The sequence below is a fragment of the Aplidium turbinatum genome, chromosome 18 (assembly GCF_918807975.1).
Source record: "Aplidium turbinatum chromosome 18, kaAplTurb1.1, whole genome shotgun sequence".
Taxonomy (NCBI): domain Eukaryota; kingdom Metazoa; phylum Chordata; class Ascidiacea; order Aplousobranchia; family Polyclinidae; genus Aplidium; species Aplidium turbinatum.
Genome location: NC_137489.1, coordinates 5,941,514 through 5,955,356, shown reverse-complemented (window position 1 = coordinate 5,955,356; position 13,843 = coordinate 5,941,514). Strand labels below are relative to the sequence as shown.

Here is a 13,843-nt window from a genome sequence, read left to right as displayed (position 1 = left end):
ACGGGGAACAAGAGACGTTAAATTGTAGAGAGATTTGCTCCAATGCTCAATTCAGAAATAACTTATACGATACTACGTGAGAATCTTGCAACATAAAGCAAACCTAATCCCATGTCCATACATTTAATAAATAGCCTAGCAAAAGTGTTCCAAATAGATATTTTACAACAAGATTTCGCTTCGGACAAAATTTCTTTGTCTCAGTTTCGTTTGGAATTAGTAGGCCTACCTTCTGGAAGAAATCCGTTTAGCTCAAAAAATTTAAATGCGTCTCTGTGACATCATAATTTTTGTAATTGAGATCATAGTGCATATATATGACTCATAATTACAAATATGCTGTCACAGACCTGAAGGGCACTTAAATAAAATGACATCTAAAATATTAGTCTCAGACCAGCAGACTGGTTTCGACTATTCAAAATAAAAAACAAAATCGAAATCACCAATCTGGAGAATACAAAATATTTTTCAAGGCAACTGCCTACCCGGAAATGGCTGTAAGCCAAAGTGATTCTGAATCGTCGATGATAACTCAGTCTTCTTTGCATTTGAATAACGCTTGGCAAGCCTTCAATGAATGTCGCCACAAAGGGATATTTTGTGATGTCGTTCTCAAAGTACAAGATGCAAGATTTCCAGTCCACAGGCTTGTGCTTTGCGCATGTAGCGACTACTTCAGGTAAAATTCGTTTAAATTTTTCTTTTGTTCCGCTTAAAATTTCTGCTGTCAATAAATTGCTACGTAGCCTACGTTATATTTTTATCAAATAGGTAAATCATAGAAATCCTAAGAGAGTAGAAGCGTCATAGAGTGCTTTATGCGGCACCGTCGCAACTTGCTAGCCGCCATCTTTGTTAGCACATGGTATTCACCGCTGGAGCTTTCTCAAGTTGATATACGTGCTACAAATTGTTTACAAAATGCCTTATCAAAATGCGTTTACAAATCGCCTCAAAAAGGGCTCAGGGAAAACTTTTTCAGGGATGGTCGAGCATTTTCAGGGGTTGTCAGGCATTGTAGAGTAGCTAGCCTACTTTCAGGCATTGTTGGGAATTTCCAGGCATTGTCTAGAATTTCCAGGCATTGTCGATCATTATCAGTGGTTGACAGGCTTATTGGGCATTATAGAACATTTTCAGGCATTGTCGAACATTTTCAGGGGTTGTCGAGCATTTTCAGGGATTGTCAGGCATTGCAGAGTACCAGTAGCTACTTTCAGGCATTGTTGGGCATTTCCATGCATTGTCTAGGATTTCCAGGCATTGTTGATCATTATTAGTGGTTGACGGGTTTGTCAGGCATTGTCGAACATTTTCAGGGGTTGTCTAGCTTTTTCAGGGGTTGTCAGGCATTCTAGATTAAGCTACTTTCAGGCATTGTTGGGCATTTCCTAGCATTGTCTAGGATTTCCAGGCATTGTTGATCATTATTGGTTTTTGACACGTTTGTCGGGCATTGTCGAACATTTTCATGCATTTTTATTCCCAGCTCTGCATGCGCAGCAGAATGATCGCTTTCTATTTTGCGTAGGTTGTAAACGTATTTACGGTATACACAAACACAGCAGCGTTTAAATGACCTGGCTATCATAAGTATCGACAATGCCTGACAAACCTGTCAAAACCTGGTGATGATCGACAACCCAAGAAAACGTTTGACAATGCCTAATAAACCTATCAACCACTGAATATGTTCGACAATGCCTGGAAATCCTAGACAATGCCTGAAGATGTCGGACAATCAGTGGCGTAGCTGGGGCCTGGGGGGGAGCGGGAGGGGCGGATATTCCCTAGCTACGCCACTGCCGACAATGCCTGCCAGAAAGAATCTAAAGTACCTACTTTACAATGTCTGAGAACCCCTGACACCTAAAAATGTTCGACAATGCTTGAAAATTTCCGACAATGCCTAACAACAAGCCTGTCAACCATTGATAATGATTGACAATGCCTGAAAATTTTAGACAATGCTTTGAAACTAGCCTACCAACAATGCCTGAAAGTAGCTACTCTACAATGCCTGACAACCCCTGAAAATGCTCGACAACTCCTGAAAATGTTCGACAATGCCTGAAAATGTTCTATAATGCCTAACAAACCCGTCAACCACTAATAATGATCGACAATGCATGGAAATCATGGACAATGCCTGAAAGTAGCTACTCTACAATGCCTGACAACCCCTGAAAATGCTCCACAACCCCTGAAAATGTTCGACAATGCCTGAAAATATTCTATAATGCCTAACAAACCCGTCAACCACTAATAATGATCGACAATCAGGGCCGGATTTAGACCATGAGAGGCCCTAGGCTATTCCATTTGTGAGGCCCCTCCCTATTTTTGAGCTCAGAAACTCTCTCTAAACAACATCACATGTCATTGCTTAATGTTAAAAATATGAGTGCATTATAAACTCTTCGTTCTTTTCATTTTCCACATTTATGGGTACAAATTTTTAATTAAAAGAATAAAAATTTAGTTAAAGCAGTTTTGCTTTTAATTTTAATTTCTCTGATTAAACAACCGTTACAACAATTGTAAAGTTTATTTACGAGCAGTGGCGTAGCCAGGAATTTTGAAAAGGGGGGGGGGGGTTGACGGCGTATTCGCTTAAAACGACACCCAGCAGCGGGGTTCTGGGGGGCCTTCCCCAGAAAATTTTGAAAAATTAATTTGAATTTGGTGAATTCTGAGAGCATTTTCAACAAAAATGTGGGTATAAATATTCCTGTAAAATGATACCGTCCGGTGGCATAGCAAAAGGATAAGATCATGTTTTCTTCTGCATTTTTTGGAAATAAAGCTAAGTCTCTATGTTTTCCTGTTGCTAATTCCTGGCTGAGATATTTGAATGTTTGGTATTGGCAAAACTCGCTCTTTTAATGCAGTTTCGTTTAAAATTAGGCAAGCTTTGTTTTAGAGACATAAAGAGACTGAAAGCATTATTCTCAATATCGTGACGTCACACGCGTGCCAAAAGGGGGTTGAAACCCCCAACCTCCCCCCCCCTGGCTACGCCAATGTTTACGAGGACTTAAGAAATAGTTACAGCCATCAAATAGAGTAAGACTAGGCTACCAATTTTTTTTCTAGCTTTCGTCAAAGCAAAATCATGCAACTTGAGACATTGTCGATCTCAGTTTATTTTTATACTTTTGAGCCTTGAGAAAGATCTCTCTCCTGAGCAGTTAGTGACCATTAAGCTTAGAAACAGTCTTGATATTGCTTCCACATATTGAAAGGCAGTGTTAATTTTTTTTCTTGCACATAGAAGTTCATCATAAGTTTCGTGACTTGGGTCAACATCTTCTGGATACGCTTCCTTTAAAAGTTTTAAATCTTGGTTGTCCATTTTCAGTTTTAGCCAAAACTCTGGTGGGCTAAGGTTATCACTATCATGCAGAGCATTGCACGCTTGAGGCAAAGCTCCTTATTCTTCCTGCAAATCATCTAAATCTTCTTCGTTAACAACAGAAGGAAAGTTGATGCTGCCACTCTCAAAATTTAAAAAAAAACACTAGATTCTCCAAAAAAAACATTAGATTATTTCATAATGTTTTTTGCGGAGAAGACTGCGGCACTTTAACATAGAAGCTTCCAGCCGAAAGCGCGCAATAATTGCCTTTATTATGATGCAAACGAGTAACGACGTAATAATGACTGTTTGCAATTTGTGTATAGAATTTTCTGCTCTGAAAAGCTTGATATACTGTATATAGGTACTTTAGGTAGGGTTTAAACTTGTCAAGTTTTTAAAAGAATTACAAACTTTGAAATCGAATTTCGAGGCCCCTGGACGTTGAGGCCCTAGGCTTCAGCCTGCCTAGCCTATTGGTAAATCCGGCCCTGTCGACAATGCATGGAAATCCTAGACAATGCCTGAAAGTAGCTACTCTACAATGCCTGACAACCCCTGAAAATGCTCGACAACCCCTGAAAATGTTCGACAATGCCTAACAAACCCGTCAACCACTGATAATGATCGACAATGCCTGGAAATCCTAGACAATGCCTGAAAGTAGCTACTCTACAATGCCTGACAATGCCTGAAAATGCTTGACGATCCCTGAAAATGTTCGACAATGCCTGAAAATGTTCCATAATGACTACCAAACCTGCCAATCACTGATATTGAGCGACAATGTCTGGAAATCCTAGACAATGCCTGGAAATTTCCAACAATTCCTGAAAGTAGTTAGACTACTCTACAATACCTGACAACCCCTGAAAATGCTCGACAACCCCTGAAAATGCTCCACAACCCCCCAAAAAGCTGACAATGCCTGACAATGCCCGACAATGCCTACAATGCCTGACAATGGGTATTTAGAGGTACCGGTTGAATAGGCTTTCACAATTGGTTGTGCTAACAAAATTGGCGGCGGGCGCACTCGAGTGGTGCCATCGCGGTGTGTGGAGCGTGAATGGGAATGACGCTTCTATTCTCTTAGGATTTCTATGAGGTAAATACATGCAGCCTTAAAAAAAGTCTAATTTTATAGTAAAAAAAACGTTGCCAATTATTTTGCATTTCGAACCAGGTCACTATTCTTGGGGAAATGGAAAAGCAGTGAAAAGCAAGAGATCGATATTCCGGGAGTTCCCCCTCGGGTGATGGCTTCTTTATTAAACTTTGCATACACTGGTCAAGTAAGTTCTAGTATTTTATAATTTTTTTTAAGCCTGTTTGGACAAAATTACGAAGCATCATTTATTGAATTCTAAACTAGGCTACTATGTATGCGACCTACAACCAATTGAATTTGTAATTGAGTGGGGTACACCAACGTTTTATCTGATCAAGCAACAGTTTGGAGTTAGCAATAGGCTCTTAAAAAGTTTAATGTGGCCTGGGCTATAGGCTAGTTGTATGCCTACGTAGGCTATATTAGAATTTTGATCTCAGATCACATCCAAGCAGAAGTTCTTTTATCTGCATTCCATGCTTTTATGGAGTCATGGTATAGCCAGCACAGGGTTACCAGATTGGCCTTTTTAAGGCCAAATTTCTCGAATTTGGCTTTTTTTAAAGCCGTTTGGCCTTAGAAATTATACATTTGGCCTTTTTCTAGATTTGGCCTTAAATTTGGCCTTTTTTAAATTTAATCTTTAAAAAGTCAATATTTCTCATATATCGTAACTTTACCAGATAAAAACCGTATTCACCATTGTTCAATACATGTTCTATACTTGTTAAATATATACTTGTAATGTGACGCCGAGTCAGACTGCGCTCCCCTCTAAGCCAGCCAGTGGTGCCAGATGTCACCATTGTAGCGGATTAAAACTCATCTGCTACAGTCCTTTTATTATATACATATACTTGCTACTTTCAGAATTATTTTTGCTATAATTTATTAAAATCCGCTACAAGTCATAAGATATCGATAAATATGAATGTTATAGACGATGCACCCTAGCCTACACCTCCTAAGAAAATTTTCCATGGATTTTTCTTGTATTATTTTGGCATTAAGACCTTTTCACAGTCTGACAACCCTGATTACAATGCTTATTTTAGTTTGGCTTATTTTTGGCCTTTTTTCTACCTATTTGGCCTCAATTTGGCCTTTTTTCTTGTTGATTTTGGCCTTTTTTTCAAATTTCAGTCTGGCAACCCTGAGCCAGCATAGTTGTCAGCGAAGCATTTGTGTGCAATTGTTTATTTACGATACTTTGGTGAAACAACAATCAAGATAGCCAATTTGCAGTAAAAATGTATTTTTTGTTTTAACACTGTCTGCTTTGTGAAGCGTTGATCGCAAAGCATATCTGAGATTCTTGTATGTGTAGTGCGTAGCCTACACACACACACTATTGTTATTTTGCAGGTTACTGTCACTTCAACAAACGTCGAAGAACTTTTGCCTGCTGCTGATCAATTTCTGATTGCATACGTCAAAGATAAATGCTGCGCTTTCCTCAAGAAACAACTCACACCTACCAATTGTATTGGCATCAGGCAATATGCAAGGTAAAACAGAAAGGGTCCAGTATCTTCGCAGTAGTCGAGCCGCGACAGGCCAGTGGCGTAAATTAGTTCTCAACTTTCTGTAGCTCAAAGGTTTCAACTAAGCTGAATGGTTGAGTGGACAGCCTACTGAATAGTACAACGTAGTTACATAAGCTATTTTTGCAACAAAATCAAGTTTTTGAGTAAAATTAACAGAGCAATAGTTTAGCCTGCTCCGTATGTCTAACATGAAACGTGCAATAGTTTAATGAAATATCAATCGGCTTATTTGTGAAGTGAAAACAAACGCAAACTTTGCTTGATTATATATCACTTTTAGTAGCGCTCCAAAAATGGTTATTTGTCTTGCAGGTCTTATTATTGTGCTAGGTTAGTCGACGCAGCAACATCTTATATCCTGCATTCCTTTGAAAATGTGTCACGTCTCAGTGAGGAATTCCTTTTTCTAAAATTTGAAGACATGGATCTATTGATTAATGATGACCGATTAAATGTCCACGCGGAAGAAAGCGTTTGCGAAGCAATTTTTAGGTATCCTTTGTGATTTAAAGAGTTTTATTGCAAGAACAAAGTACCGTATCCTTTATATTTAAAATAACAAACTTAGAATAATTGCTATTAAAGACAATTTTTAACTTTTATTTAAGTTTTTTTTTGCTTTTCGGAAACGATACTTTGATTGTTATCAAACCAGTGATGCGTCGACTTCTCATCATCACAGGTGGGTGTCACATGACCGCGTTGGACGAATCAAGCATTTCACTCAGCTGCTGAAAGGAGTTAGACTCGGGTTATTGGACCCGGAATATTTCATGACCAAAGTCAAAGGTCGGAAAAATTACAGAATTGTTGTTTAGCTTACTAAGATATCGCATTTGTAGAATTTATTTAACCGGGTGATCCGCATGGCTTTAATTATGATGAGCTGATGACCAGGTCAAAATAGCGGATCCAGAAAATCACTTGGTCACATGTCCTGCAAAAAATAAAAACAAAGCATTTTTTATCAAACAAGGCACATTTCAGTTAAATTTTATAAAACCACATATCTTTGAGGAATCTATAGTATAATCCCTCGAGGTTGGTTGTTTAAACATTTTGTCTGTAATGCTTGTTTACGTATGCCAGTGGTTCTCTTGATTTCTTTTATATTGGCAGCATTTTAAAATTAGCAAATACTTGTTGCAAATATTTCTCTCTCTCTCCCATTCTAAAATGGTAAAAAACAATGATCACCACAGGCCACAATACAGAATGAAAAAAACCTCAGCAATCAAGATATAGATTCCAACGCCATTCTATAACTAACCGCAATGATTCGCCATCCACAGAGACTTAAGAATACGTCTCCCACCCCTTTGGCCCTTAGTGGTGCTACCACCCCTGGTTAAAAACCGTTGACGTAGGCAATAATGAGAAATTGTTTCGAAAACATAATGTTTTGCCCTTTTTGACAAACTAAACAGGCAGTAAGAGTAGTTAGGACATAGCTTGCTGAGATAAACAAAAGTAGGGTTTTTATATTGAAAAAAGCGTTTAGGCTTTGTTTATTTGAAAATCCCTTAATTTTGCGTATAGCTTGTTAGCTATAGGTTATAGACTTCTTTTTCATGATTTTGTTCTTAGGAAGCGAGCTGGTCGCCGAAACAATGTCTGATTGTCGTGGTCTAATCAAAGAAGCTATGAAAGTTGTTTGTGATCTGCATTCCCATGATGGAGACTTTATATCCAGTCAAGCTCATTATTTCAATTCATTGTTACGTCCTCGATTGCCTTTTGAGGTAAAAATGACTCAGGATCGTCTGCAAAAGGTGTTTGATTGATTGAATCTTTATCCTTGGACTGGGAAAGCTTCTTGCAGAGCTTAATCCTTCAGTTTCGCATACTTGTAGACTAAAGGCTTTAAATCACTGATGCAGGCCCGGTCACCGAGATTGACAGAGTGAAGTTTCCGATTGTTGAAGTTTTGTTGCCGGGAAATTATTCCATCCATTAGATGCCGCTGAATGGAGAGCAGTCCTTAACGTGCGTTGCTCAAGCGCAAGCCCTGAGAGTCTAACCAGGGCCGCTTGATCTTGAAGCTTCTTTGTTCCAGAAGTGATGCACTAACCAATAATTGAGCTATTGGGGCGGACAATTGAGCTATTGTTTTAAAATTGCTTCGGATTATTTAAACACAGTTATGTATATACTGTAAGTTCTTGTACAAAGGAATTCAGTAAGATTTCTGTACAAATCACAAAAATGTGACTAATTCGTATGACGTAGTACAAGTTTGTATGCTATTTTAATTACTTTTTGCATGATATTTTCAGTGTATGATCAAATTTTTATTGCAAAGATGATGGGATTGCTGGGTGCAAACATCTAATTTTTCAGATACAGTAAAACGTATTGCATTGATATGAGGCAAGAGGGGAAAGTTGGTTTGGCAATAGCTCTGTATGAGATTCGGTTGACATACGCTTTCATGGTTTCAGGTTTTATTGGCGGTCGGTGGATGGAGTGGGGGAAGTCCCACCAACGCCATAGAAGCTTACGACCCAAGAGCGGAAAACTGGCTCAATGTCAGCACTTTGCCAGGTAGCCCCTACAATAGACGTTTGGTTGTAGCCTCCTAACATGTTATCAAGAATGAAGAAAAACTCAAGATTCTGATCTTTGTAGAGCGATATCAAATTCCTTAGCTCTCATACACCTTATTCAAATAGTAGGCAATTGTTTTTAAGTTACAGTAAATATAGGCTACTCCCTCAAAACCCACGGTCTATCGTTTTTAACTTGATTTTTCTTGCAGATGGTGATGCAGTGGGACAGTACAAAACCGTAGCCGACATACCTAGAGCTTACCACGGCATTGCTTACCTAAAAGGCTACGTTTACGTCATCGGAGGATTCGATGGAGTAAATTACTTCAACACTGTTCGAAGAATGGATGTTGCGACGTGCGAATGGATACAGGTTGGTTTTCAAAATTTTGCTGGCAGGGGCATGCCAAATGCTGCGCAAGCAGATATCAGTGGGCTACGACTTCGATAGGTGTACACCAGAAGGGCAAACTTACTTAAAATAGGTGACATTCTTTTTTATAAAAGTGGCATAATTTTGACACAAAATCTATAAAATCATTAGTTAAACTACCATTCAACGTTTTATAGGCAGAGAAAACTTTTTCTCGAACCGTAGAAAATTTCATTGTCAGATCACCGCTTCAATGCGTGATGGAAATCTACAGATAAATCTGCATCAGGCATTGCAGAGTGCAAAAAACAGTGTTGCAGAACGCGTTTTCGAATATTAAATTCTCATCAGTGCAACTACGTTTATGAACGCAATAACAACGGTTAAATTTAAACTCAATACAATACATTACAAACATTATAAGGACATATTCTCAGTGTTCAATTGAATATTAATAAATCCAGAGACATCAGAAAATCACTTCCCGCATGCAATTCCAGACCGACATTACTCGCTTAAGGTTTTTTTTGTTAAAACAAACTTAATGTTCAAAGCAAAAAAGCCATCACAATGAACATCTACCGAAGTATACTAATTTACAGTACTTAAATAAGCACTGAAAATTAATAGACGGTATTGTAAAGCTTTTTTGCTTTGAACATTAAGTTTGTTTTAACAAAAAAAACCTTAAGCGAGTAATGTCGGTCTGGAATTGCATGCGGGAAGTGATTTTCTGATGTCTCTGGATTTATTAATATTCAATTGAACACTGAGAATATGTCCTTATAATGTTTGTAATGTATTGTATTGAGTTTAAATTTAACCGTTGTTATTGCGTTCATAAACGTAGTTGCACTGATGAGAATTTAATATTCGAAAACGCGTTCTGCAACACTGTTTTTTGCACTCTGCAATGCCTGATGCAGATTTATCTGTAGATTTCCATCACGCATTGAAGCGGTGATCTGACAATGAAATTTTCTACGGTTCGAGAAAAAGTTTTCTCTGCCTATAAAACGTTGAATGGTAGTTTAACTAATGATTTCTGAAAGTTCCTTGGTTTCATGTTATCTGAAATCTATAAAAGGGTTTCAGGTTTTTTAATTTTCTTTATGATGGAACCAAGCAAGTCGGTTTCCTCGTTGTCCCTTGTTAGTTACTGCTCTTAGAAAGTAGGGCTAAGCTACTTTACCCCAGAAATCTGACTGTAGCAATCGGCAAAGTAAAACTGTCACAATTAAATTTGCCAAAAAATTTCTGAATCGTTAAATCAAATTTTCATAAAGAATCAATGTGAAGTATTGCACTTTTAAGACATTATTGTTTTTATAGGAACCCTCCATGCTGCACAAGCGTTGTTACATCAGCATTGCAGTGCTGAATAGGAACATCTATGCTCTTGGCGGAATGAACGGGGAAAAAAGGTGCCAAGTAATTTTCATCTTACTACTGTATTACTCTTCGCCTTCAGAATCGATTGGGATGCTTCATGAACAACACTCTCATTTCATTCTTCTTTTTTGTTTGAGCTTCTGAGACCGATGGTTCATTAGGCTATTTTATAGCTTACGATAAATTTATATTATAATTAGTTTATTATAGGGTTTGTTATGAAAAGAACTTTTTGTAAAGTCACAATGTCTATTTTGACTAATAACGAAAAATGAGTTTATGATAAATAATATGAAAGCTTAAGTAGGCTACCTATTATTGGTTTTTCAATTATTGGTGTTATGCGCTTATGGATTGTAAGTGACAACATGTTTGTTGCGGTTGCGAGAAAGAAACACAAACTAGACTGATTGCTATGTCATTCCTTCTATGTGTGCAAGTTTTAGGTTTTAAGTGTTTGCAGTACATTTTAAAACATATTTTTTAATTTCCGAAGGTAGTTTCCGAAGGACTTTGACATGTTCAAAGTGTAGTGATTGAAAAGTCGGGTAGTCTACTTTTTTACCAACTCAATTGCTCTTGTGGTAAACTGTACAGACCGAATTACAAGATTTGTAATTAACTTCTGAAATTACTAGATTAAACTCAGGTGAATGCTATGATCCATCGCAGAAGACCTGGTGCGACTTACCAGACATGAATGAGAGGCGAAGTGACGCAAGCGCTACATCTCTCAACGGAAAGGTGAGCGGTGAAAATAGTTCTTCGTATTTGTTTCAGAAAACCCATTAGGCAACACTGCACCCTTGATTTAATGTGACCGTCTATTTTTTTGTCGCAATTGCTACAATTGTTTCTATTGTCAAATATCGACTACTTAGCCGAATGGTAAGAGCTCTGATACGGCACTGCGAAAGGGCATCAGTTCGACACCGTTCAAGAGCGTGCGGCTGTCTTTAGCGCTCAGTTTAGGCATGCCAGAAGGTGGACATAAAGATTGGCTTCCTTGTCCCCTTCACTGATCTAAACTTTTAACCACCAGGGGTAAGCCTGGATACGACAAAAAATGTTACAACTTAGAGCACAATGAAGAAACAGAACAGGCAGTCGGGGTCGGCAAAAGCCTACGTCATCGAGTCAGCCATATCTGTGTCACCGAGTGTTTTCTCAAGGGGTGTTTGTCCATTCGAACGCCATCACTCTCTCATTATTCGGTTATAAAATTTACTCGTAACCTTACAGAGGGTCTCTCTTCGCTGTTTCTATGTGACAATGTGCATTTGGTGTTGAATCTGTGACACGTGAATTAATCGCCTACAAACCTAAAGCACTGCTATTTAATAAATTAATAGCTCGCTAACCTTATTTATGATGGTATCTCCATTCAACATCAGTTATACCAACGTTGTAGGCACTCAGACGACCTCTTATAAGCGTGAAAGAGTTTAAAACTGATGTAGTGATCTCACTTAAGATTTTAGATTTACATAGCAGGGGGCTTCAATGGACAAGAGTGCCTTTTCACAGCTGAATTTTATGATCCCGAATCGATGGTGTGGACGCGTATAACTCCCATGAGAAGCAGACGGTCTGGAGTATCAATCATCAGCTTTCATGGATTGGTGAGAAAAATGATGATTCTTTTGACTCGATACTGACACTACTGTATTTTAATTTCTCCCATCAGTAGCCTGTCCATTGGCATAAGGCCAGTATAGTAGACACCAGGTCCAGGAGGTACCCTTTTAGACCTGGGATAACTTTAGGGGACGGTAACATTTCCAAGAGGCCTGGAAACTTGAAGAAACCACCTCATAATACTTTTGTTACGTTACATACGCAAGTTATGTGGTTTGAAATATCCTAAGTCAGTTTTGTCATTTTAAAATTGTCGCTGGAAAGGTTGGTCAAATATTAAAACTGTTTTGCTTGGGCTTACCAACTAGAGTACTAAACGAAATTTCCGTCTTTTATCCCAGAAATCTGTATTGTGTTGACAAGTTTTAGTGCGTACCGTGTTTCTCTCCCTTTTCGACAGCCTGTGGCTATTCTTTGCTGAAATACAATTCGTGAAAAGACGTTTTCAGAAGGGTATTTTTTCGGTGTCATCGCATACAGACGAAAGGATTCGGGAATTTTATGTTACAACTTTCCCGCGGAGATATTATGGTTTTCTGCTGTGACCAACTTTGGATACGCTGCGTTTTTCTTGAAAGTGTTTTAATTTGGGGGCCTAGGATCTCATTGGTACCGAGCCTAAATTATTCCCTCAACGGCCTTGTGTGTGACTTTGTTGCAACACAAATAACCTAAAATTTCAAGTAACATCTGATAGTTTACAGTAGGCTACTTACTGTGAGTCTTGTTGCAGATTTACGCCGTAGGAGGTTTTGACGGTATCAACCGTCTTCGTCACGCAGAGGCGTATTCCCCACTTACCAATTCGTGGAAAAACACTAGTAGCATGGCCACTCCCAGATCGAACTTCGGAATTGAAGTGATTGATGATAAGTTGATTGTCGTCGGTGGATACAATGGGCAGAAAACGTCTGCTGATGTGGAGGCCTATGATGACACAACAAACGAATGGTAGGCTAAATTTTATTTAAACCCGAGTGAAAAATCACTAATAAGTTATTTTACTGTCTTTTTTATTTGAACATTCATATAGACCTTTCAAGTTTAAGCATCAGCGAGGTTTTTGCTTGCGTTTTTTCGTAGCCTGCCGTAATGAAGATTTTTTGACATTTTTCCACACTTTGTGTAAACAATGAGTAAATGTAGATTGTAGGCTGTGAAGTTCATCAAACTGTAGCTATTTTTTCTGAGCTTTTGCTCGTTGGTCTTCTCTGGAATGTAGCGTAACTTACAAAGTTTTTGTATTTAAAAGGGACCAAAACGTTAGGCTGATACTTTTTTATATTCTAGCTCCTTTTAACACATGGTCAATTAATTTTTGAAGGTATGCAGTGAAAGACATGCACATTTGTCGTAGTGCCCTCAGCTGCTGCGTGATAACTGCGCTACCTCATGAGATCATTAAAAAATATTGTGTACCACGAGACATGCCTTCTGCTCTGTCTGAAGAGGCCCGACCTGATGAAGAAAATGCCTTCTCTGAACGTAGTGACGAAGTAACAAGTGACGACGACGAAATGGGAGCGTACAACCTACGAATACCACCAAACGGCTACATAATTGCTAACCAAGATTTAAGTGGACAAAATGGAATCGAAGAACACTAAATGCTGATAAACGGAGCTTCTATAATTTTAAACTTTAGGCTATAAAAATAAAAACCTAATCATTGAGACGTTGCAGTAATTCAGTACAATAAAATAATTAGAAATTAAAAGAATAAAAATCTTTCCCAGACTAAAAGCTGAATTACCTATTATATGAATAGCCTAACTTGTAGCCTACCCCAAATTAGGCTACCACTAAGCTTGTGTGAAATTTGCTTGTTGAGTGTTTATTGACACCATTTTGAAGTGAGCCATACCAGTCACT

At 38.4% G+C, this 13,843-nt stretch overlaps 1 protein-coding gene across 1 annotated transcript; it reads left to right on the top strand.

The window, feature by feature from the left end:
- Positions 1-395: 395 nt before the first annotated feature.
- On the top strand, positions 396-13,843 carry LOC145787321 (kelch-like protein 10). Its single transcript, XM_082599044.1, has 13 exons — positions 396-682; positions 4,548-4,656; positions 5,838-5,980; positions 6,332-6,511; positions 6,702-6,808; positions 7,607-7,761; positions 8,461-8,563; positions 8,778-8,941; positions 10,274-10,365; positions 10,972-11,077; positions 11,815-11,955; positions 12,705-12,922; positions 13,296-13,843. The coding sequence occupies exons 1-13, from the start codon at positions 495-497 to the stop codon at positions 13,576-13,578; spliced, it is 1,989 nt and encodes a 662-aa protein (XP_082455170.1). The 5' UTR covers positions 396-494; the 3' UTR covers positions 13,579-13,843.